At 37.8% G+C, this 23,098-nt stretch overlaps 1 protein-coding gene across 20 annotated transcripts in view; it reads right to left on the bottom strand.

Annotated features, from left to right (window-relative positions):
- Nucleotides 1–23,098, bottom strand: part of ANK2 (ankyrin 2) — a 664,974-nt gene that overhangs the window by 253,836 nt on the left and 388,040 nt on the right. For 3 of the 20 annotated variants that reach the window (XM_032333222.1, XM_032333215.1, XM_032333214.1), the window contains exon 1: nucleotides 6,587–7,155. The exons of 14 other annotated variants lie outside the window; for them this stretch is intronic. In XM_032333222.1, coding sequence (XP_032189113.1) covers nucleotides 6,587–6,715 — 129 coding nt within the window. In that variant the 5' untranslated portion in view covers nucleotides 6,716–7,155. Of the gene's footprint in view, nucleotides 1–6,586; nucleotides 7,455–23,098 lie in introns of those variants that run through there. 3 more of the 20 variants (XM_032333183.1, XM_032333205.1, XM_032333211.1) reach the window with 3 other exon arrangements.

The following is a 23,098-nucleotide window of genomic DNA, read 5'->3' as shown; positions in this document are numbered from 1 at the left end:
TTTTCTCAATGGCAGTTATACTGGTAAATTTGTTATTGTTCCAAATTTAAAAATGGAACAGAGTTAAGAGTAGGGCCCAGGGAAGGGGAGGGATAGAAATATTTATTCCAGTGGATTCTAATTCTCGTAGGAATCACCTGGGTAGCTTTAAAAAAATATATAGATTACAATTTCCTTTCTCTCTTAGTCTATCCCCAAGATTCTGATTATTATAACTAGGATGAAGCTAGAGCACTCTGATGAGATTTTCCATAACACTGTACACACTTAAAATCATGAGTCATTTCTGGAGAAAAAGGGTCACACTCAAATAGCTGATGATTCCACTAGCAATTTATGTAGAACTTCAGATTTTGCGAATTGCCTTCTTTGTACTATTCCTAATTTAATGTACAGTGTCCCTGTCACTGAGAATAAAAGTTTTTTTTTTTTTGTGAGGAAGAAATTATTTTGAGAAATACAAATGAGAAAGGGTGACATAATGGAAAACACAAACACAAAAAGATCATTAAATATGTGAGCAGAATTCTTAACTTCCCTGTATTTTCACTGACTCCTTCAATACCTCTATAAAAAGTTTTCGGTATTCTGTACGATGTCAAAATGTGCTGGAAATATCATTACTGATGAATAAGGTAACTTATAAAATTAAAAGTTAGATAATAAAGATCACCAATGAATTAATTTGAACTTTTTTTAAGATAAAATCATTTATATGAACTCAGATTAATGTAACAAGAAAGGGGAAAAATTATATTGGGTTCTGTTTAAAGATTTTAGATTCCATAAATAAATTAAACTCACTTATAGTAGCTTCTTTACATTAAGATTGTGCCTTGTAACAGTCTTCTTAAACACTTATCTCAAGCCTTGTAACTGGGTCTATTTTTGCCACAATCCTACAAAGTCACCCTAAGCTGTCACCCTAAGCTGGTTGTCACCACTCAACGGTTAAAAGAAGTTCTTTATAATTAAACTAATAAAAACCCAGACTTACAGTACTGGCAAAGAATACCATTAAGAGTGCAGGTCATTTCTGTAAAGATAATTGTTCTAGCCAAGACAGGGTTTTGTGAATTGCAACTAAGAATGGGAAAAGAAACAGTGTTAAAGAAGAAGAAAGTGCTTTTTAAAAAAATCCTGATTCCATAAAGCCTCTAGATGTGAATAGAAAGACCTGAGTATATTTATTTAGACTCAATGGAAATCAAATTCAGCAAAAGCTTTGTTTTTATTTATGAGTAGACATTAGGACATAAGAATAGCAAATGTCCAGATAAAGCTCAAGACCTCACCAATCTACCTTATGTTAGTGTGGTTTCTGTTAGTACTGATATATTGATGAAGGGGTTGTAAGAAATCAAGACAATTTGACGTAAGTCCTAAAAAATGTTATTGGGGATGCACATGGGTGGCTCAGTCGTGAAGCGTCTGACTCTTGATTTCAGTTCAGGTCATGATCTTAGGGTTGTGAGATGAAGCCCTGCAATGGGCTTTGTGTTAGGCATGGAACCTGCTTAAGATTCTCTCTCTCCCTCTTCCTATTGCCCCTTAAAAAATGTTATTGGGATTTGCCATTTTTGAATAGTTCTAGCATGTAATACATTATACAGGACCACATTATTATGTTGTCATTGTATTTTTAATCATATTATATTTGGTTTGGTGCCCAGAAATCTTTGTGTACTTGGTTCTTGGCTAAGTATCATTGCTCTCAGAGTTGGCCTTCCATTTGGAATCAGGCTACTGAGTGCCTAGCAGAAGACTCAAAGACAGGAAAGATGACTGGGCTAGACATCTTCCTCCTACACAACAGGGTTCACCACAAACCACCAGGGAAATGGCACAGTCACCCATTGTCTTCAACGTTCATTTACAACTCATAATGCAATTCAAAAGTTCTCGAACACATTCCTCTCCACACTTGCAAATAACATTCTTCCATTTGACTGAAGTACACTAATTAGTAACTTTAACAAGTCTCCATCTCTTCATGTACCTCTACAACTTGGTGATAAGTGCATTGTATCTACTGAACAAGTACTCTCGTTGTCATCAACTTAATAACTATGTGGACAAGGAGAATATAGTGGTGGGTGGGAGGTGGGGGAGCAGGTTTCCAAAGGTTATCCTAAAACAGTGAAACTTGTTCTCTTCAAGATAAAAATTATCGACATAAAAAATAAAAGCAAAGAACTGATCAGAACATCTTCTATGAAATTCAATAAAAAGGACTTGGAAAAAAGTTTGCTTTCTGTGTAATCCCCTACAAAATCACCTTTCTGTGTCAGCTTAAAAAATGTGAAAATACATTTCAAGATTCTGATAAAATTGTAACAAAGAGTGATAATATACCATTGTCTATCATTGACATCAAGTGCTGTATCTAAGGAGCAAATGCTGACTCTTATTAGTTGATTTTCCAAGAAATCTCATGAAATATCTTGATGCAATCATGATAGAATCATAAACTTAAATTTATAGTTTCATCTCAAACAGATCATTTAACTTATCCTCACAGTAATTAAATTCCTTTCAGTTGTAGGAAGACATTTTGAAGATGAAGAAATTGAAGCACTGGCAGATTAAATGATTTACTTATCCTACATTCAGTGTAGATACAAAACCAAGAAATCATTACTTCTTTTTCCCAAAGTACTTTGGACCCTGAGTTCAAATCCCAGCTCTGGCACATAATAGTTACATATGATTAAGCAAGTTCCATGAGCCTGAGTCTCAGTTTCCTTATTTGTAAAATGGCAAGAATAATCCCTAATGTATAGACCTGTTTTAGGATTAAGCAGTACAATGTGTGTAAAGTGCTGAGACAGGGCCACATTGGATATCAATAAATACTATTCTCGGGGCACCTGGGTGGATCAGCGGGTTAAAGCCTCTGCCTTCAGCTCAGGTCATGGTCCGGTCCTGGGATGGAGCCCCACATTAGGCTCTCTGCTCAGCCTGCTTCCTCCTTTTTTCTCTCTCTGCCTGCCTCTCTGCCTACTTGTGATCTCTCTTTCTCTGTCAAATAAATAAAGTCCTTAATAAATAAATAAATAAATATTATTCTCTTACAACTTTATGGGGAACATGAACTCTGGCTTTTTGAACGGTATAAACTAAAATAAAAAGGAAGAACTTCTTAAGCATTACAATGCTGAGAACTGGTCATTCAAATTGCCTTCTATGACATACAATTCCAGTGAGTGCTGTAGACACTGTGATGAATTGGAAAATGGTTTGTCCATGCTGAGACATAGAAAATATACCAATTGTTTGAAAATTGCTCGTTATCATAAGTTTAAATGAGAAATATTATTTAAGTATATGTTTTATTTCAAGGATGGAATTGTTTTGTTTTTTTGCAGATTCTCTGAAATAATGTTTTTCCAAATTAAAAAAAATATATGTGTGATTGTAGAGAGAATATATTTTTTCCAGCTGTGAGAGAGAGGGAGCAAGGGAGGACAGCTGGAAGGACTGTTGCCCCAAACAACTCCTCAGTCCTGTATTCATGACTTTAGAAAGAATATTATACTCACAGTCACTCCCTACAACTCAGTCTTATAAGTCTGGGAGAAATCATGACTTTGGGAATCATTCTCAAGTTTAAAATTCTCAGATTCTAGTGTAAAAATAAGACAGTGGACATACAAAGAAATGACTTAATATAAGCTAATAATTAGAATAGGAATATCCTTATTCCTAGAAAAACCTAGAATGTCAGTGTACTCTTTTGAGCGAAAACAAAAAACAAAAAACAAAAAACTTAGTTTGCTTCAACTAATCTTAATCTTGGTCCCTTTGCTTAAAGGTAAGTTATATTCTAGCTCTATCATAGTATGACAAAACACATTTGGTACACAATATATTTAAATATTAACTATCTAGACTATAGCTTGAAGACTGAACATTTTTATTCTAAGATAAATTCTGCCTATAATGAAGTTGAAACTAGATCTCCTATTATACAAACGTAGCCATTTTAAAAAACCACACAACCAACAATGTGGTAGAGAGCTTATAGCAAAGCATGCAATGTATTTCAAGTTTACAGTAATTAAAATTTATTTAAAATGTTTTATGGGGTACAAAATCATAATGCAAAGATTCTTTTAATCAACAGCAAGTTTAGAAAGAATCCTAAAATGATATACAAATATGAAGCAGCCTAATTGATTTAATACTTAATAATTCATCTGTCAGTAGAAATCTTTTCATAATCAGCTTACATATTTTTTTCAAGCTCCATAACTGGCTCTTGTCTGCACTGAGACAAGTCTCATCTGAATTTTGTAAGTAAACAAGTTTATTAGCAAAATAATTTTTACAAACAGATATGTAACTGATACTTTTAATCCTCATTACAACTGATGTATTTCTTTATAATTGTAAAATGGCAAGAGCAAATAAAGTATAATTTTTAGGTCATTTTCTGGAGATGCTGTTCCAGAGTGCCACTAATATAGGCAACTATCCCTTTCTCATTTCTTTACGAACTACTATTCTCCAAACCTTAAAGCATAACAGTGAGGTAAATTTTTCTTCTCTCAAACCAGAATTTAGAACTGGCTCAAGTAGTTATGGGTGGGGAGCTAAAAAATTAATCTGATACAGCTAAATATCTCAGCCACTCTTTAAGCAAGCATTTGTTGTGCTGTGTAAATACTCATAAAATACCACATGCATCTGCAGTAGAAAAAGGAAGAGGGCGGGTAGGTATGTTTTAAAAAAAGAGAAAGAGGTCAAGAACAGGAACAAATGATAACTATGCCATTATTCCTCCAAGTTTCTTTGGTTCTAGCTTAATGGTATTATCTAGATGTGAAGATCAGATAATCCTGTCCTATGACCACATTATTAACCAATGATCTTGCCCACCATGTTGGATTCAAGCTAAAGCAAAGCAGCATCCAAGCAACTGAGATTATCAATAACTCTTGGCACTACTTCATTTCAGTGAGGTAGTCTTTCAATTTTAATAAAGTATAGAAAAGGGGAAAAATGAACCAGAAACAGAAACAAACCAGAGTGAGACCGAGAAATTTCCTAGGTGTATGCATGGTACTCTAGCGACATGACGTTACTAGGTCACAACTGAAGGCTGAACAAACACTCCTGACCGGGAAGTAATACACTATTTTTGGGAGAACACAAGATTAAAAAAAAAGAAAGAAAGAAAGAAAAAGAAAAAGAAAAAAAGATACAATCACAGGAAATTGCTTCATATAGCAATGTTTCACTTGGAGGATTAGAAGCAGAACTGTAGTAGTTGTCAAGAAGGAAGCCAACTCCCACAGAAAGGGTCAATAATACTTTTGATATTATAATAAAGAATGACTGCATCCTTGAGGCAAGGCCTTCTAAAGGTCAGACAAGCAATATTAAAGTTTTCCCCCAAAAGGGAAACTATACTGCCAATTTTATCTAATTATGTTGCCTAATAATAGTAACTTATGCTAACTAGCGATAAAATAAGTAATAAAACTGAAATGGGATAAATCCCTATGTAGTAAGGGCTCAGTTCAATGTGGGTCCTCAAGTGTCTTTCCAAAAATGTGGCAAAAATAACATCCCCCAAAATGGAAAGGTAAACATAACTTCCTATTACTGAGGAAGGGGGGCAAAAAGGCATTGAGCATATGGATTATTAAGCATCTAGATCTGCAATGCATTCCCAACCCTGGAGTTATGTTTAACAACAGCTTGTGTACAAATCACTATTTTTATGCTTTGCTAATGCAATATGCCATTTATTACATCCTGAAATTATTCAGTGACCTACTTCGTTAATTAAGACATTTACAGAGATCTTTCCCTTTAGAACCAGACCACTGGCCAAAGGACTATTTCGGTTCCACCAGGTTGTATGATTATTTCTATTTTAAAGAAAAGAACATTTTAAAAGAATGTGACAGGTCCAGAGTTTAATGTAAAGAGAAACAACGTTTCTTCCCATTATTTAACCTTAGTCTTTTCGCTTAATTGCTATGAATCATAAGATTAATGATGGAAACCAGAAAATAAACGAATTAAAATTTTAAAGATGCAGGGACACAGCTCACTGCACCAGTATTCTTAGAGCAGTTTCACACAGAACAGTGTCAACCTTCAGAAGGGGGAAAGAAAAATGAGTGAAATAAAACCTATGGTTTATTCTTAATCAGAGACCTACATCGAATATACAGTCCGTGAGAAGGCGCAGTGCTGAAGATGTAGTAGTAGAGATGAGGAACCAAAAGGGGAAAATACTTTAACCTTCCAACCATAAATCAGCCCCTTCCTTCTACTATGACAAGTGCTCGGAGTTACTTGGAGAAATAAAGCACCTGGCTCTGAGATCAAGTACCCATAACTGAGAAAAACGACGTGAAGGCTTTGCGTGGTTAAAGGGAAGGAAATTTGCCCTGCTCAGGCATCTCCTCCCAATGCAGCAAATTTGGACATGAGCTATAGGCTGCAAACTGAGCTTGGAAATGGTGCAGGGGAATGATGGAGGGAAGGGAAGATGAAGTTGCCAGTTCTGAGGCTGGATGGTTCTACCCAGAGCCTCAGAGGGAAGGGGTTAAAGGGATGCTCCTCATACCTTTCTTTTCCGTTCCATACGTTCCCTGGGGATTTTCCGTTGTTTTTTTCTCTCTCTCTCAAGGTTTTTTTCCTTTTCATCCAGTTCGGCCTCTCGAACTTTTTTAATAGAAGCAGCAGCGTGAGCCATTTTGCAGAGAAAATCAGCAGAAGCAGTTACCGCAGCTCGGTTTCCACTCCCCAGCAAGCCAGGTGATTTTAGAGCTAGATGGAGATGTGATTTTGCCCAACAGGGCAATGGCTGGCAGCCAGAGCACTCACGAAATAATCCACTCCGCCCCCGAGCTAGGTCATAATCTTGCTCCAGCCTCTGCAGCACCCATAATTCACCAGAACGTGCCAAGGTCCCAGGCCAAGCCCCCCAGCAGCGCCCACCTGCACACACACAGGCATAGGTGTGCACCCACACTCGGTCCCCGGGGAAGGCGGAGCACTAGACTCGGAGCTCTTGAGCAGTAGGGTGGCCGCAAGTGCCGGCAAGCATCCTACTAGTTGAAAAAGCCTTCCTTAGACACACATCACCAATTGGAACAGTCTTTGGGGACTCCTCCAGACAGTCTGTGTCTTCCGACTGGAGCCAGGAAGAGGCCACCTCTGAGGAACTGCTGGGGGTGGGGGTGCAGTTTACTGCCGCTTCCAACCACACCTCTATGCAGGGTGAGAAGAAAATGGTGCAGTCTCACTCAATGACTCGCTGCTGCTGCTGGTGCTGGTGCTGCTGCTGCTGTTGCTACGGCAGCTCCGCTGTAGCACATGACAGGAATTCCTGCCTTTTAAATCCCGGCCCTTCCCTCCTCCAAGGTTCATTTCAAGAAAAGAACCAACGCCGTTTTGGGAGAGGACGAGCACGGTTGGAGTTACTTGCCCCCGCTAGAGACGTACACGGGTGAGCAGTCTGGGAAGGGCTGGGAGTAGCCTGGTGCAGCACCGTGTCATTTACAGACCCACGTGAGGCTGCATTAGGGAGCTGCATTAAGCCTGGAGTCGAAAGGAGCTGTCAGTGAGCACACAGCATAATCTGGGCTCAGCCAGGTTATCCCAGGAGAGAGAGGGGGCCCCTCCAAAGAGGCGAAGGCCGAGAAGGGGAGAGGGGAAGCGGGCGACACCTAAGACCACTTTCCCTCATTCGAAGAGGCGCAGGGGTACTCGTTATTTAGTTACCAAAGGCTTTTGTTAAACACCAAATTCACATTAAGTAATGTGATGAAGTAAAGTGGGATTAATATCTCTAGAGGTTCCTGTTTACATACCCAAAAGAGAGGCACCCTGAGGGAAGATACAACTTGGTAACTCAGAATGAACCCAGCACTTCATCTGATCCAGAAGTCAGTCAAGAAAGAAAAGAACTGCAGTGGCATGGACCAGCCTGCATGGGCACGGCGATGGTTCACAGGTCAGTTAACTTCCAGCCAGCACAACTATTTAGTTTCTTACATACAGGAAGTATAACCCTCTCTGGTTTAAACAGCGAGAAATTCATCTCCTTTAAAAAAAAAAAAATTAAAAAATCTATCTATCCTATCCTGTCTATATCTATATAGATAGATATCAGGGGCACTTTGGTGGCTCAGTCGGTTAAGCATCTGCCTTCAGCTCAGGTCGTCATCCCAGGGTCTGCGGATGGAGCCCCGTATCAGGCCCTTGCTTGGCGGGGAGTCTGCTCTTCTCCCTTTCCCTTTCCTTCTGACTGCCGGGCCCCCTGCCTTATGCTTTCTCTCTCTCACTCTCTGTTAAACAATAAATAAAATCTTAAAAAAAAAAAAAAATCAGCTTCTATTAACTCCCCAGTCTGGAAAATCGTGTACATTTTTGCAAGGAAACCACATAGACATTTAACGCTTCCTGGGCAGATAATATGTGGAGTTTGGGGAGGATTCCTATATGTTCTTAACATGGTGTAGTCATTGACTGCCCCTTGATATAATTGAAACATTTTCCTTTCTTCTGAGGTGCTTGAAGATAATCAGCGGGTGATGGTGTCAAAGCAGTCATTAAGAATGAAGGTGGTTCAGGGAAAGCAGTGAGCCTGGAGCACAGGGTGTTCTTAACACCATCTGGCATTTTTTCCTTCTTCTAAATACTTTTTTAAATGTTTACAACTAAGCTAATCTTTTTGATTCATGGATGTCCTTTTAATTTAAAAAACATGTGTCCCAACAAAATGTGGCTGAGCCACAGACATAAAGTGGTTTCCTGTTAGTGAGGGGTGACTCTTTGGGCTTCTTTTGGGACAATGCCCTTCCCAGTCCCTTTAGAACCTCTTTATTCTATATCACAATATATTCTCCCCTCTGTAGATTTCCCAAAAGAAAGATGGAAAATCACAAGTACAACTAGAGAAAAAAGTGGGGAGTACCTGTTGTAAAAACAAAACAAACAAACAAACAACACAAAAGTACAAAGAAACAACAGCAAAAAACACACAAAAACCAAAACCCCATTTATTTCATTAGCCTTTAATGAGCTCAACAGACCTACTTATAAAATTGAAGAGTAAAAATTGAATTATGTTGTTTCCTAATGCCAGGGAAATTATACATTTTTAAAACTTTAATCTGATAACAACATGAAGTTTGTAGGCAGAATTAATAGTCTTACTCCCCAAGATTCCCTCCCCCCCCTTTTTTTAAGATTTTATTTATTTATTTGACAGAGAGAGACACAGAGAGGCAATACAAGCAGGAGGAGTGGGAGAGGGAGAAGCAGGTTTCCTGCTGAGCAGGGAGCCCAATGTGGGGCTCTATCCCAAGACCCTGAGATCATGACCTGAGCCAAAGGCAGAAGCTTAAGGACTGAGCCACCCTTTCTTCTTCTTTTTTTTTCTTTCTTTTAGTAAACTCTATACCCAACTTGGGGCTCAAGCTCATGACCCTGAGATCAAGCGTTGCATGCTCTCTGGGCTGACCCAGCCAGACGCCCCTCCTTCCCTTTTTCTACAACAGTGTTTGATGGCTCTTTCGTTACTTTATCTCTTGAAGAAAAGGTAATGAATCAGGTGTTACTTTGTTAGGTGTTGGTTTGACTGACACAAATATATCACAAAGCACCTGATTGCGAAAGCTTTGAACACAGTAACTATACTACTTCGCTTACACATTCTTATTATAACTTTAGATGCAATGCAAAGAAGCAGAGTCACTGTGTTTTTACAGTTAAGGACTAGAAGGCAAATAACTTGATAGCTTTCCCAGGACAGTTTGCAGTGGCAGGAGGGTCAAATTTAAGTACTCTGAAATCAGCCCACCTCAGGAGAAGGGGCCCGCTCAAAAAGCACCACCGCGGGCTCTACTACTCAAATCACAAGGCAGGAAATCTCAGACTAGTATGAATATTTTCAAATAAAAATAAAACAAACCTCTCTTAGTGGGCAGCGTTCCATTTATCTTTTCCCCCATCATAGAACACACTGCCTCCACATGAGATGGACGGCAGCACAGAATCCTCTTTGGAACACCAGGCACATTAGACATTCCCACGCAGTGATAATGTTGTCTCTCTACGACTAACTCACTCAATAGTGAGCCGTCGAGAATATGATTTTTAAAAACCACACCTTCTTGTATATTTGTGTTGCTCAAACTTTCCTATGACTCCTATTTGATTGGAAAAGAAATCAGTGTCGGTCTTTCTGAGGGAAGAGAGCAGGGCACACTCACCAGCTGACCTCTGCACAGACAGGGCACCAGGTTCCAGTCCCAGGAGCTCCCAGCCATATAAAGGACGCGCGCACCACATTAAAGGAATCTTCCCGTTAAGCTTCCCGCAGAGATAGAATACTGGCTGAATTTTAAACTTGTAACAAAAGCTGCTTCCTTCCACAAAGCCTCTTGGCCATCAATGGGACAAGCCTGTGTCTGCCTTCAAAGTGAAGAACACAGTGTCGTTTACATTTAAACTTGAGAGCCAGCCTAGATAGATTGCCCTTCAGAGAGGACATGCTTCATTTGAAAGACAGGAGAGAAAATGGCCATTTGCTGTCCTCAGTGTCCAGCACTCCATTGATCAGGATCCAAAGAAAATCCTCCGCAGACATTAGGCATCAGTCAGGGCATCGTTCAATAACAACTGAGCTAGCCATATGCAACTTAATCCCCCTTCTCTCTCCCAGCTCACCCAGGAGAAGCAGCTATGCAATTAAACAGCATATATTGTCACTCTACCACAAATGGAGTGTGGGTGGTAAGTGGGAAAAGAAGCAGATGCACCCCAAAGACAGTTAAAGCATCACCTAATCAGGAGGAGGGGAAAAAGGTTCTGCTCACTTGAGCTATGAGCCTAGAGTTCACTCTCTTCAAGTTCAACGGTGTTTATCTAAATTTAAGGATTCATGTGTGTTGAGACTCTTGAATGGTCAGGGCAAAGTAAAGCAAACGGAACCAATGATAGCATTGATACCTCACTCCCACTTTGTTTTACCTGAAGCCAAATACAAAGGCTGATATGACAACACAAAATTAATAAAGCGGAGTTTGCTAATACTAGTCTCTCTCAATAACAGTTTCTTTAGGAAGGGAATTTGATTAAAATTAGAATATCCAAATGGCCTAGTTCTTCTACTTCTTCCTGAGGAATGGAAGCAAGGACACCCCAGTTCCAAGTCAAAATAAATGGATTCTACAGTTGAAGATGAGGATGCAGAAGCGGTCTCAGGACCCCCATCTTCCAAGCTCTGGAACAAGCTCTTAATACTTCTGATGTTTCATAGAAAATTTCCAACTAAGGGTGCTTGGGTGGCTCCATTGGTTAGGCTGCTTCCTTCAGCTCAAGTCCCTGGATCGAGCCCTGAGGCAGGCTCTCTGCTCAGCCAGGAGTCTGCTTCTCCTTCTGCCCACCCCACCCCCCAACACTGCTCCTGCTTTCTCTCTCACTCTCAAATAGATAAAATCTTGAAAGAAAGAAAGAAAGAAAGAAAGAAAGAAAGAAAGAAAGAAAGAAAGAAAGAGAGAGAAAGAAAGAAAGAAAGGAAGGAAGGAAGAAGGGAAAGAGGAAGGAAGGAACTTTCCAGCTAATAACAAGGGTACCGAAGAAGTGAAAAGATTCCCTTTGGAGATCCCTTTACATAAAGAAGAGAAAGCCACACAAGTGAAGATCATAAATAGTTAGCATTTTGTCACCATGGACTGCTGCCCTATGACTCTGAGAATGGTCAGGGGAATACCAGCAGCAGCCACATCTCCAGTGAGCAGAGAGAAGGAAAAGGCACAGAGAAAGGAAAATCAAAAAAGCCACAGTTCATAAGGATAAGAGAGTGACAGCCTATGTCTCCCTGCATCCCCCCAACCCCTATCCCCAGCTCCATTCAGTCAGCCCCAAAGTGAAGCCCAGGTGACCAAAAATGAATATGCATTAGCCTAGCCTGTGTAAACTGGAGTCAGCCTGTGTAGATGGGCTTGGATTTACTCGTTGTGAAAAACTCTTCTGACAGAAAAATCCCTTCATTGAGGCTTCTTAATCAAATTTACTTTCTCTGTGCTTACTTTGACAGGAAGTAAAGAAGTAACTTCATTCAGAAATTGGAAAAGCTTTACAAGGCTAAAATCTGTCTTCCTTTTAGCTTACTATATATTATCTTAGATTGAAAGCCTGGCAATTAATATTTGCCTTTTAAAGATACTTCGTTTAAATTAAAATTTTTCTCATGGTCACCTCTTCACCACAGGCATCTATCTCTGGTGCCCCCTTCTAATCAAAACAGTAATTGAGGGCCTAATGTGAGCCAGTCGAGAAGCACTGGGGATCCACTAGTGGAAATGATAAAGTCTTAAAAATCCAGCTGTTTTAAGTGAATTATTTTCAGACTTCCTACAACATCAGAGTCACTCACTGTGTACAATCTACAGTGACTATAACTACAGATATTCAGATCTCAAATAGAAAGCTGCTTCTCAATCTTCAAATGCTTGGCCTCAAGTTTTAAACCATTTCTGCATATCTTTAAATATCTTCTCAGGGCTGGTTTCTTCTCATAAATAAACTTCTGTTCTGAAAAACATACTGATCTCGGCCTAACGCCTCCTGAGAATTTACTGTTGTGGTTTAAAAGACATATAACTTGCCTTTTGAGTTTGTACCAGCTTTTTGTAAGAACTACGGGCATATTTCTTAGCCCTTTTATTTTGGTCAAATAAAAAGCACTAAATTGTGGTTAAGATGTAAGCCTGTTTGTCCTGAAGATCTCTGAAGACAAGATTTGTGTGCCTTTTATCCATAAAGAAATTTTTCTTTTTATTTTAAGAATTGCATTTTTACTGAGGAATTACAGGCTAGTAGTTTTAGCATCTCAAAAGAAATAACCTTATTGGTTATGGAGAGAGGAGTGAGATCAATGCTTGAAACTTTCACATTTGCATAATGTGAATTAGAAGTGTTTATTGGGGTGGTGTGATAGACCCTGTTTTAATTAATTATTTACAAAAGGCAAAGATTCATTTTTCTTGATGGAGACAAAACTATTTTCTAATGGTTACCTGTTAATGTATTTATTTTAATTATTTATTTATTTTTGTTTAAATTCAAGTTAATTAACATTCAGGGCAGCACTGGCTTCAGGAGCAGAAGCCAGTGATTCATCAACCACATAAAACACCTAGTGCTCATCCCAACAAGTGCCCTCCTTCATGCCCATCACCCATTTAGCCCAGCCCCCACCTACCTCCCATCCAGCAACCCTCAGTTTGTTCTCTATAGTTAAGAGTTTCTTATGGTTTGCCTTCCTCTCTGTTTAATATTATTCTCTTCCCTTCCCCTATGTTCATTTGTTTGGTTTCTTAAAGTCCACATATGAGTGAAATCATATGGTATTGAGACAAAACTATTTTTAATTGTTATCGTTTATGTGACTCCAAATTTAAGCCACGTGTCTCTTAAATTTTTGTGAAATAATTTATATTTGCATATAAGGTGGTAAGACTTGAAAGCTAGTAAATGTGGGTTTTAAATGATTGGGTTATTAATTCCTATAGTTTTTATGGACCATGGATTATAGCTTTCTTACTCAGCATTCCCAGCCAGTATATTAATAGCAAAAATATCTCATTATTTTTCAAAATTAACAATAGAAAGATGGCAAAATGCAAGCTTAGAATATATTCAAAGCTGAAGAAGAGCAATAAAATCAGTCACAGATGTTTCAGATCTCTAGTTTTCCAACCCAGTACCCTTATCATTAAAAAATGGCCACAAACACTTTTGGCAATTCCTACAATCAATTCTATACCCAGTAGAGTTTTTGTGCAGTGGATACAGCAATAAATATAAAAAACTTAAAAAATTATGTTGTTCCAATAGCACAACCATTCAAAAAACAATCTCCCTTGTGGCTGGACTCTTGGTACCAGAAAACTGAAGTGCTAAAAAGTACTCTTGTTGTATCCATGGGTGGTTAGTAATTTTTATGATGATATAAACATCTGGATTATTACCGCTTCCGGATGCCACCACATTTAGTTAACTATCTCCCCACCCTCCCAGCATATATACTGATACAGGAAGAGTTCCCATGCACCATTTTCATTTCTTCACCAACAGATATAAGCTATCCCTTTTATTGCAACCCTTGTTTAATTGACCTATAAATAAAATCTGTTGCTAGGCAGTCAATGTTTCTTGCTTTAGGCATGACCAGCACTTTTCATTTTATACCTACTCATGCAAAGTCATAGTCCATAAATATGGAAACCAAAGCATAAAATTCAATCAAACTTTCTCTGGAACCACATTTTCAAAGGTAAGGCAGAATCAAACCTTGGTGACATGGTGTTTTTATCACCTCTAAATCAAACCAATTACTAAAAGAGGAAGCACCTACCTATACAGCATATGTTTCCAGCAAATAGAAGCCAGGTCATTCAGACCAACCCTCCCACTGAAACAAGCTAAGAATGCTGGATACAATATAAATAACTTCTTAAAAGCAACAAATAGCTGGCATGATAATAAGGGATTTCTGAAGGAAAATGGAACCACTGGGAGATAAACAAGCAGAGAAATTGCTTTTTTTTCCTGAGTGTATTTTCCTAGAAAATGTGAACTTTCATTTTGAAAACATCCTAAGCAAGGGGGCAGAAATCAAAGGCCAGTGTCTATATAAGGTGTGAGGTCTAATAGGGGGAGCCTCCCTCTAATCACCTGATACCTCAAAAATCTAAACTCTTGGGCTACAGGTAGAATAATAAATAACCAGTGCTCTAGCATATTTACAATCTGGGTTTCATTGCCTGGAGTTATAACAAAACTCAAGCCTTAAACTTATTTTAGGGTGATCTCCAAATTATTTTTAACCAAGAGACTACGGTAAATACATATCTTCTGTGAAGAAGTGACCTTCATCCTTGGCCTCAGATTATTTTCATAAATAATTTTCCAAGTACAGTGACCAGCAAAAATTCAAAACAACCTAGCATACAGCAGAAACAACAAAACAGAGAAACAGACCCATAAAGATTTCAAATAATAGAACTATGTACAGACAAGCCACTGACAAAAAAGAGATTAGCTATAAAAATAAACAAACAAACCAACAGTCTGGTTTCTCCAATGTAGCATCACTTGGCTGGGAAGTTAAGTAATCTAAATTCATTGATTCAAGGTTATTTAACTTTTTTTTTTCTCTAACTCTCCACCAAGCTATACTAATTTGCCTAAGAACAGACAATAATAAATGTTAGGTAAATGAGCATTTAGAGCATCAAATAAATTGTAGGAACAATACGTACTGTAGGACTATAGTGTTACAGGACTTCGGAAGCTATATTTTTTCTTTTTTTTTTAATTTTTTAAATTTATTTTTTTAAAGAATTTGTTGAGCTTTTTATTTATTTTTTTAAAAGATTTTTATTTATTTGACAGAGAGAGATCACAAGTAGACGGAGAGGCAGGCAGAGAGAGAGGGGGAAGCAGGCTCCCTGCTGAGCAGAGAGCCCAACATGGGGCTCGATCCCAGGACCCTGGGACCATGACCTGATCTGAAGGCAGAGGCTTAACCCACTGAGCCACCCAGGTGCCCCAAGAAGCTATATTTTTTAATAGAAAGTTTTGATAATGAATAAATCTTAAGAGAAAATTGCATCCCTAAACATTTGAGAATACAAAAAAGTCACCAAAATCTGATGAATTGGATGCATGAAAAAATACAATAGATTATATTTCACATGTTGAAAATTTTATATGAAAATAAACTTGATGGTTTACGTAGAAGCTTCAGCCAATATTTAACCTAATTAATTTAGTAAGATAAAAACATGTTTAGTTCTTACTGTTTCAAGTCCTGTGATAAACTTAGCTCTCAGTGTCTTCACAGAAAGCAAATTAACCTTTTCTTTCCCCATTTCTGGAAAGACACAGAAGTTCTTAACCTTTACTTAACAATGTCTCCATTCCCTCTATAAACACTGAGTGATGCCCACTGCATATTAAAAGTTTGTAGTTTACAGCATTATCAACAAGAGCCAAATACAGAAAGAGCCCAAATGTTCATCAACGGATGATTGGATAAAGATGTGGTATACACCACACACATAAACACACACATACGGAGGAATATTACTCAGCCATTAAAAAGAGAATGAAATCTTGCCATTTGCAATAATGTGGATGGAGCTAGGGTATATTACACTAAGTAAAATAAGCCAGTCAGAGAAAGACAAATACCATGTGCTTTCATTCACAGGTGGCATTTAAGAAACAAACAGATAAACACAGAGGAAGGGAAGGAAATGTAAAATTAGATGAAAACAGAGGGGAAGGCAAACCATAAGGGACTCTATAGTTAAGAGAACAAACAGAAGGTTGCTGGAGGTGAGGTGGGTAGAGCACTGGGCTAAATGTGTGATGGGCATTAAGGAGGGCACTTGTGATGGGCACTGGGTGATATAGTAATGATTCATATAGTAATGAATCAGTAAAATTCAACTCCTGAAACCAAAGTACACTATATGTTAACTAACTAGAATTTAAATAAAAAGTTGAAAGAAGAAGAAAATAGAAAGAAGGAAGGAAGGAAGGAAGGAAGGAAAGAAAGAAAGAAAGAAAGAAAGAAAGAAAGAGAAGCTTTCTGAGAAAAAAAAAAAAAGCTTAGCGCTTACTAGCTATTCTATACTATGTGTGCATACTTCTCCCTCCACAAAATTTTATATTTACCAAGAGCCACATATGTTTACTACCAACCTTTTTATCCCAGTTTATTTGTTATTACAATAACATAATTTAAATAGGTCTCCCTACTATCTAATAAGATATGGGTGCAGCAAAGCTCTTGTTTTAAGAAAATTAATATGAATGCTTTGCAAGGACTTGATAAAGATGAATCCCTGACAAATACCACTGCTGAGTTAGGAATATGGCCATACAAATGCAAACGGTTGGGGAGGAGGCTTTGGGAACCTCTAGAAATTCCACAATCAGATTGGTTTGCAAGTGTCTTTCAATTCTGACTCCCATTAAAAGACAGCAACTAGAAAGTACAGATAATACCTACCAGTACATACCATTTACTCAAAAAAGACAAAGCGAAACCCCACATGGTAGAAAACTCTTAAACAAAAAGTAATCATCCTACATTAAATAATTGGTAAAAGAATTCAAATCTACATGCTTCAAGTTAAAATAAAACATTTAAAGGATGTATGTATCATTGTTCATGATTCTTTAACTATCTCTTTTTTAAAGCCTACCTTTTTTATTTCCTATAAGCACATTACTAATATTAAATACTAAATAAACCAACTAAGCGTTGTTCACTGAAGGTTTTGATTTAATGTTTTACATATTCAGAATTAGTACACTAAGGCACGAGCTGAGACTTCAATGACTTCCTGTTAGGGGCTAAAGGTAGATATTCTGAAGCAGTATTCATCACTTTAATATTCTATTTAACCATCTTTTTTTAGTACGAGTCTAAAAATCAGTGAACATGGGTTTTGGTCTGAATGTTTGTGTCCCTCCCACAAAATTCATACTTTGAAATCCTAATGCAAAATGTGCTGATATTAGTAGGGAGGTCCTTTAGGAAGTGATTAGGCCATGAGTGATATTAACACCTTTATAAAAGGGCTCCCAGAGCTCTTTACCTCCTTGCCACCCAGTTAGGAGACAAGAACTCTGCCAACTGGAAGAGGTCCTAATCTCACCTGACCCCAATCTTGGATTTCCAGCCTCCAGAACTGTGAGAGAGAAATTTCTGTTGTTTAGAAGTTACATAGGACTTTGTTATAGCAGCCTGAAGAAACAAAGACAAAATATGTGCCTGAAAGCTCCACACTCAGTGGGGAGTCTTCAGGAAGATTCTCTCCCTCTGTCCTTCTTACCTCAAATAAATAGAAAAATCTTATAAAAAAAATATGCCTGAGAAAGTATTTGTTAACCCTATGATAACACAGCTCTTTATACTCATTTTACTTCAATGAATTCAGCACCAGTTCAGGACCAGGCCTAAACACCAATAAAGGGACACCATGCAAAAGCTTTGTTTTGAATGGAAAAGCAAAACAAGGAATAATTACTGTTAGACCAATAGTAGGCATAGTTCCAAACGGAAGGCTCTTCCGCCAATGGATTTATTACTAAGGCAAAGTGGCAATGGTCAGGAGATAGAATGCTTTTTCAATCTTATAATTAATCCCTAAAATTCAGTATTGGTAGAAGGCAAAACTGGCCCCATTACCATAATAAATAAAGAAGTACATAGTCAACCAGTCCATCAATATGGCATACCAAATGAAATACTGTGAAAGAAAATTTGTTAAAAATAAATGGTTTTTTCACTCATAAGATTGGAGAGAAAGTGCTATCTTTCCTGAAACAAAATAAAAGCAAGCAAGACTACAACCTCACAGTTGTAATTACAACTAAAGACAATCCCAGTATGAGGAACTTCCATACCTGGGACATCATTCTGCTGTGTATTTTCCCTTCCGTGTCAGCATTTGGATTTTTACAGAGAGAAAAATACTTACAACTCTACCCAAGAAGAGCTGACTTTGAATTTGAAAGAATGTTGTTTTGGATAGATCAGAGCTGGGAGTTTCCATTACCCCCCACACCTCGCTGGGATTTCTGTAGAGACAGCTCCCGCCCCTTATGCAATTAGCTCCAGGCAAATCTCCCTTACATATTGATAATTTCCATTTTTTTTTTTAAAGATTTATTTGTCTATTTGAGAGAGAGAGAGGGGGAGAGAAAAAGAACGGGGCATGAGGAGGAGAGGGAAAGGAAGAGAGAGAATCCTAAGCAGACTCTGCACTGAGCACAAAGGCCTACACGGAACTCCATTTCCCGAGAATATTCTCATGACCCCGAGATCCTGACCTGAGCCAAAACCAAGAGTCCCACACTGAACGGACTGTGCCACCCAGGCGCGTCAACAATCTCCATTTTGAGAAAAGAATTTACTGCTTAAAAAAAAAAAGAAAAAAAACAGAAGAGTGAAATAAACTATATGCTGTTTTGTGTGTAAATAGAAATTAATGGAGTTTGATAGCCCTCTGCTGGATAAAAAGATTAAATCTTGTACAGGAAAGTACTATTTGAGGAATTCCGCTTCATGAGATTTAGAGGACTACGCTAACGCTTGCCTTAATATATATATAAATATATATATATTTTGTTTGTTTTGTTTAATGGATATTTTTCTGTTTTACAAAAGAGACAGGAAATATCCTTTCTGCCAAGCCATACAATGTAATATTAAACTAGAAGAATCAAATGCAGATTATAAATCCAAATATTGTGTAGGGTTTTTTTTTTTTAATAAAATAGAAATTAAAACAAAGCAAATAAAATCTGAGCACAAGCAAGGAATTTCTGAGTTCTCAGTTGTCACATCCCTAACTGGTATTTCTCTTAACCTCATTCTAGGCTAGATTGCTATATTTATAATTTTAAAAATTATTCATTCATGCAGTCTCCAACTGTACACTAATATGCATTAAGTCAGTTCTAGTCTTATAGACATCGAAGTAATACAGATCAGGCTTTTTGTTTAGAATAAGAAAATTTTTCAACATAATGGCAGAATCACTCCAGAATATTCAGCTCTTAATTTGGATATTAAATTTCTGAAGCATGTCAGGTCCTAGACTACGACTATCTTTACAAAAATTGTTTTACAAATGAACCCTCATGCTTATATCAAACCCAACCGGAAAATCACTGATACGATGTTTGCAAACCTCAATAGTAAGTTTTAAAATGAATGAGTCTTGAAATAGTCTCAAGACTATTTGGATCAATTTCCGATTAATTTTACCTCACATAGCTAATCTTTTTAAAATCCTGTCTTCCTCCTGGGGATAAAAATATATTATGTGTTTATTAAAATTTTTAAAATAAATAAAAAAAAATCCTGTCTTCCTCTGTATTATTTAAAACTTTATTTTTAACCCTCTCTTCACATGCCTAGTCTCTATCTCTGCAGCTTCCTAAATCATTCCTAAGGTTTTTGCCTGGTGCACAGTCTCTTCAATTTCCCCACACTCATACACTTCCAAATTCTGCTAATCCTATCTTGAGGCAAAAAGGGATTAAGGAATTCCTGTCCAATTTGCCAGACTGTAGGATCAATTCACTTTTGCATCTCATTTTAGATAACTATGTTTATGCTTAGGTGTCAAAATGTAATCCCAAACTAGGTCGGTAAAATGCGTAGGACTTTAGAAGCGCTACCTAGGGACAAGATTTGCCTGTTACCAACTGCCCATCATTCTAATGAATCTCCAAACCTCCCCTTCTGAATTTCTGTTTCCACTCTTTACCTGCCTGCTGGGGTACTGCAGTCATGTCCATTAGACCTTCTCAATCTGTTTGGATTATCACCTACTTCCTGGGGCTATTTTCTACAAACACCCAACCCAACCACTCCCTATTTGAAGTCTAGCTATTTCCTATTTCTGCTGTTCATTGTCCTTAATTAGCCACGGCCAGGAGGGGTCCCCGGATCCTGTAACAGCATTCCAACTGGTCTTAAGGGTTAACTTGCTCCAGTCTTGGTACTCTTTGCTTGCTGGCTTAACGGCCTTACAGACCCAAGCCGCCTGCAGCAGAACTAAACTTCTTTCCTTGAGATTTGTGGACCACTGGCCTTGAAGAGTGAAGAACCAGACTTTTCCATTTGAAAACAGCTGCCCCAGATGACAGCTTGTCTGTTCAGGGTCATGCCAACAAAGACCAGCCCGGGTACCTGCTTCTCCTGAACATAGGCACCCTCCCTCCCTTTTTCCACACCTGGGTGGGGAAGATGGTCTTTGAGACATGAGGCTCACATCTCCCAGGCTTCCAGCTTCCCGAATAAAGCAGCCTTTCCTTTCCCACCATCGCTTGTCTTCTTGAGTACTGATTTTCATGTATTGACTAGCCCAACTTGAGTTCAGAATTGGTTCTCTGTCCAGTAACAATACTACACTTTTATCAAATTAGGTTCTTCACCCTCACCCATTATACCTTATTTTACTAATTTGAATTCACAGACTCACTTCACTTGCCTTTTTTTTTAATGACCCTACCTTCTCTTTCAGTTTTTTCTTATGTTTTTCACAATTATTTTCTTTTTCAAAGCAGCTGTCTAGATTTGTAAAGTTCTTTGTGATAATAAAGTTTATCAAAATTTTTAAAAGGGCAAAAACCTCCTTTTCTTTTTTTCCCCCTTTTCCTAGTCCGAATTCCCACCATGTCTCCATCAAAATCACATACACACACACACACACACACACACACACACCCATATACAGACAGCATCTAACTTTTGAAAAAAAAAGGATTCTGGTATTTCACTCAGAGAACAGAAACATTAGGTAGAGGTTCTACTCCTAGCTTATTACTGAAAAGAGAAACAGGAGGCATCTGGGTGGTTCAGTGGGTTAAGCCTCTGCCTTCAGCCCAGGTCATGATCTCAGAGTCCTGGGATCGAGCCCCACATCGGGCTCTCTGCAGGGCAGGGAGCCTGCTTCCCTCTCTCTCTCTCTCTGCCTGCCTCTCTGCCTACTCGTCATCTCTCTCTCTCTCTCTCTCTCTCAAATAAATAAATAAAATTTAAAAAGAAAAATAAGAAAAGAGAAACGGGCCAGAGAATGATAATGTGGATAAAGGAGATTCACACGTCAGCCTGTTCTAACACTATCAAATACCACAGAACCCCAGATTTCTGAGATTGTTGATATTTTAAAAATTACTGCCTGGATAAGCAGTTTGTGTATCTTCTGAGGGAAAGAATGACAGGTATGAAGAAAGAAGGGGACAAAAATAATAACTAATTTTTTTAACTTGCTAAAATTCAAATATTAGTCTTTTATTACAAAACTAGGCTTAATCTTCCTCTTGTTTTAATATTTAAATAAATGTCCAGATTTGCATACATATTCCATTTCCTGAAAAGTGACTGATGGATATGTCTAATGTACATACTCTATCAACTTTGTATAGCTGACTTTTAAAACACTCACAATAAAAGCTTCTCCTCCTAAATGTTGATGAATCGTTAAAGGCACAAATAATATTCAGTAATGCATTTCCAGAAATCCTATGTGCTTCGAAAGTACTAAGCACCTATTTTAACGGGATTTTGCTTAGTGCTAAACAGGATATTTTAGTCACTTAAAATAGATTCATGATGATGTATACTAGAGCAACTTCTGACTACTTTCAAAAGTTGTTAAAACATCACTAATATTTTCCTTTATTTCAAAAACAGACATTTTCCACTTCAAAGAACACTTTAGTCTTAGATAACACTATTTTTTGAAACAGTTGATGTTTTTGGACCATGAAGGCTATCAAATTCAGCCCATTCCTAGCCACTTACACCTTTATTTCTTAGCATTTAATGGCAAGTCTTTTCTGATATGAATATAAATGGCTTTTCTTATATGTTATAAAGAAATGAAATAAGTGAAAGAAGATGAAAAGTTTCAAGTCGCCTTGGTATAAATGCTATCATCGTATCTGTGTTCCACACTAAGATCAATTGCATTTTATGTTATAGATTACAGCAATACCAAAAAAAAAAAAAAGCTCTACTTGTGATCTAATCTCATGAGGAGTAGACAAAACAAGGATATATTTACATAAGCTTGATGAAAAGTTCCCCTGGGTTCCCTACTGAATTTCAGATGTTTCAGATATTAAACAGATATTTTACAGTTGGGTTTTCTAAGTAAATGAAAGCAATTAACTTAGGTAAATATAACAGGGAGGAAAAGTAATTCTGTGAACAGAACAAAGTAATTACATGTTGCATATATGCTGTATTAATTTCTTCTTCTGTCCTGTTTCATTCTTTCTGCCTTCCCTCTCTCTGCGACATCCTTTTCTTTTGGTCCAAAGAGGAGAAAACTTAAGACTTAAGGGCAAAATAACTTGGGATGTCAGTCATATAGCCAACATTAAAGAATGGTACAAAATAGTCTCACCACCTCCAAATCCCCATGCATCATTGAGTTATTACTACTCCATCTCAGCACAGAAACCCCAGCAAACACTGATCTTTCTATTACCTCTATAGTGTCGTCTTTTCCAGAATATCATG

This window comes from Mustela erminea, chromosome 2 (assembly GCF_009829155.1).
Source record: "Mustela erminea isolate mMusErm1 chromosome 2, mMusErm1.Pri, whole genome shotgun sequence".
Classification (NCBI taxonomy): Eukaryota; Metazoa; Chordata; class Mammalia; order Carnivora; family Mustelidae; genus Mustela; species Mustela erminea.
The sequence above is the reverse complement of the archived record's forward strand: the minus strand, read 5'-3'. Positions and strand labels throughout refer to the sequence as shown.